This window comes from Sphaeroforma arctica, assembly GCF_001186125.1.
Source record: "Sphaeroforma arctica JP610 unplaced genomic scaffold supercont1.5234, whole genome shotgun sequence".
NCBI lineage: Eukaryota > Ichthyosporea > Ichthyophonida > Sphaeroforma > Sphaeroforma arctica.
The window spans coordinates 1-2,051 of record NW_014035324.1 but is presented as its reverse complement, the minus strand read 5'-3'; the positions used below and the strand labels follow the sequence as shown (position 1 = coordinate 2,051).

The 2,051-nt window shown below is 47.8% G+C and overlaps 1 protein-coding gene across 1 annotated transcript; it reads right to left on the bottom strand.

The window, feature by feature from the left end:
* Nucleotides 1-15: 15 nt before the first annotated feature.
* SARC_14876 (hypothetical protein) lies at nt 16-1,726 on the bottom strand (the record flags this gene model as incomplete). Its single annotated transcript, XM_014290993.1, has 3 exons — nt 16-191; nt 426-761; nt 1,524-1,726. Coding segments are annotated over 3 exons (715 nt in total), but the record flags the coding sequence as incomplete, so codon positions are not given.
* Nucleotides 1,727-2,051: the final 325 nt, after the last annotated feature.

Below are 2,051 nucleotides of genomic sequence, written 5' to 3'. Positions count from 1 at the left end.
ATCTCCAATACATACCTGCGAGCAGAGGGATCGGTATCGTCTTCCATACACTTCTTTACGAAGCGAATGAGGAGGCACGTGGCATAGCTGGAACGTACAGAGCCGCGCATGAGCGTCTGCACCAGTTTGGACACAGCCAGACGATCCTTCTCCTTGAGCTTATACAATAGACCCAGGGCATGGTATTGAACCTGTATACACGCGAGACAATGTGCAAAGAAGTCTTAGAGGGATGCGTGCTTCTGTACGGTAGTGTGTTAAAGATATGGACCATTTCCCTGCGTACACGCTGGCTAAGGTATCGAACGAACGCCGAAATACCATCGCATCTATCCACGGAACTCTTATCCCACATGTGCGTACTATGCTAATCCCATTCCAACCCGCATTGACACGCCCATTCCCAACCGCCTTGACACACCCACCATGATATTCTTGTTCTGGATCGCCTCCTGGACCTCGTTAGACCATCTCTTTACCACATCGAAGGTGGCCTTCTGCTGCAACAGATGCACGCTCGACACCAGCGCCGCACTGGCCACGGCCGGGTTTCTGTCCACAATACTCTGCTTGAGGTATCGCTCGATCGCCTGAATCATCGTCGCGTCCGTGATACGGCACAGGGCACGGATAGCCGAGGCTCGGTACGAGTCTTCCTTGCCCGTCATGTCTTTGGTCAGAGAGGAGGTGACGATGATCACATCCTCGGCCATGGGGGCGAGTTCCTTGATGGTTAGGTACACCAGCTTACGCATAGAAGACTGTATGTCGGGGTAGGTATATGGGCCATGCAGGGTGCGATGAGTGACAAGGTGCTACAGATCACATACACGTGAGACCGAATGTACAATGTGGTATTTGCACGTCGAGTGTTTGTTGCCAGTCGTGTCCATGGTGAGTGTCGACGCGACGATAATCATACAAACGTCAACGGAGACCCGTTCATACATGGACAGACACACCAGCACACGCATGGATGTCGATGTACTACGGGGAATGCACTGACATCAGCCGAGTGTCAAGGGAACTGCCTGTGACATCTAAGGTTGTATAAGTACTCTTTACCCGTCAAGCCTTTGGTATGATCCAGTGCACAGCTAAAAACGTATAGTCTACAATACGTACTGCGCAGTACCATAGGGAATACAACGGCTCATGCTGGATGGTGATCTATAGTAAAGTATAGAAGCCGAGGCAGAAGCTGGTACATGTTAAATGAGTACCCCATACGCACAAAGCAAGAAGAAGAAGCCAAAAGATAGACAAGGAATAGGCGCACACAATGTAACAACAAGAAGGCCCGATACGAATAAGGAATCTGCACGTACAGATGTCCTCCCATCGGCTGGTATGTAAGACCCAACAGTGTCTGTGTCTGTGTATGCCTGGACATGCGTGAGAAAGTACTATGCCAGGCATCGCTGCAGCGCATGACAATTCAATCCATGCAATAACACATAGACATCGCGTATGCACATAAATCGATGACACGTCCAACGGTAGGTAAGAGTATGCATACTTACATCTTTGTGCTGGAACAGACGCGTCATCGCAAAGAAAGCCGAGGTGGCTTCCTTAGTACTGAACACATCACCCTGGTAGATGATATACAATATTTTGGACAGCACGAAGCAGCATTTGCGCGGCTGGATGGGTGTAGCATTGAAGATACGCGACTCCTGAGCAACCGACGCCTTCTCTAGGTTGGAGAAGGGGTTGTTGTCCCCTGACAAGATATGGTAGTAAAGCAGTGTTAGAATATGAGGGATAAAGCTAGAACAGTGACATACATGTTGATTTTATTGACTTTGGTGACACGTACAGTTCGAAATGCGTTATGCTAGTGAAGTCCAACTACAATTACAAGTATGTTTTCATTGTAAACAATGGAACACTTGAAAGACATACTCAGCCGTGCTTCATAAGTAAATGTTATATTGTATCGGGAGCAGTTAACTATCGATCCATAAACCCCAGCATGCAAGAAACCTACAGTACAAGCAATATACATATATCCATAAAAACATACAGAAATACATATACACACTCAA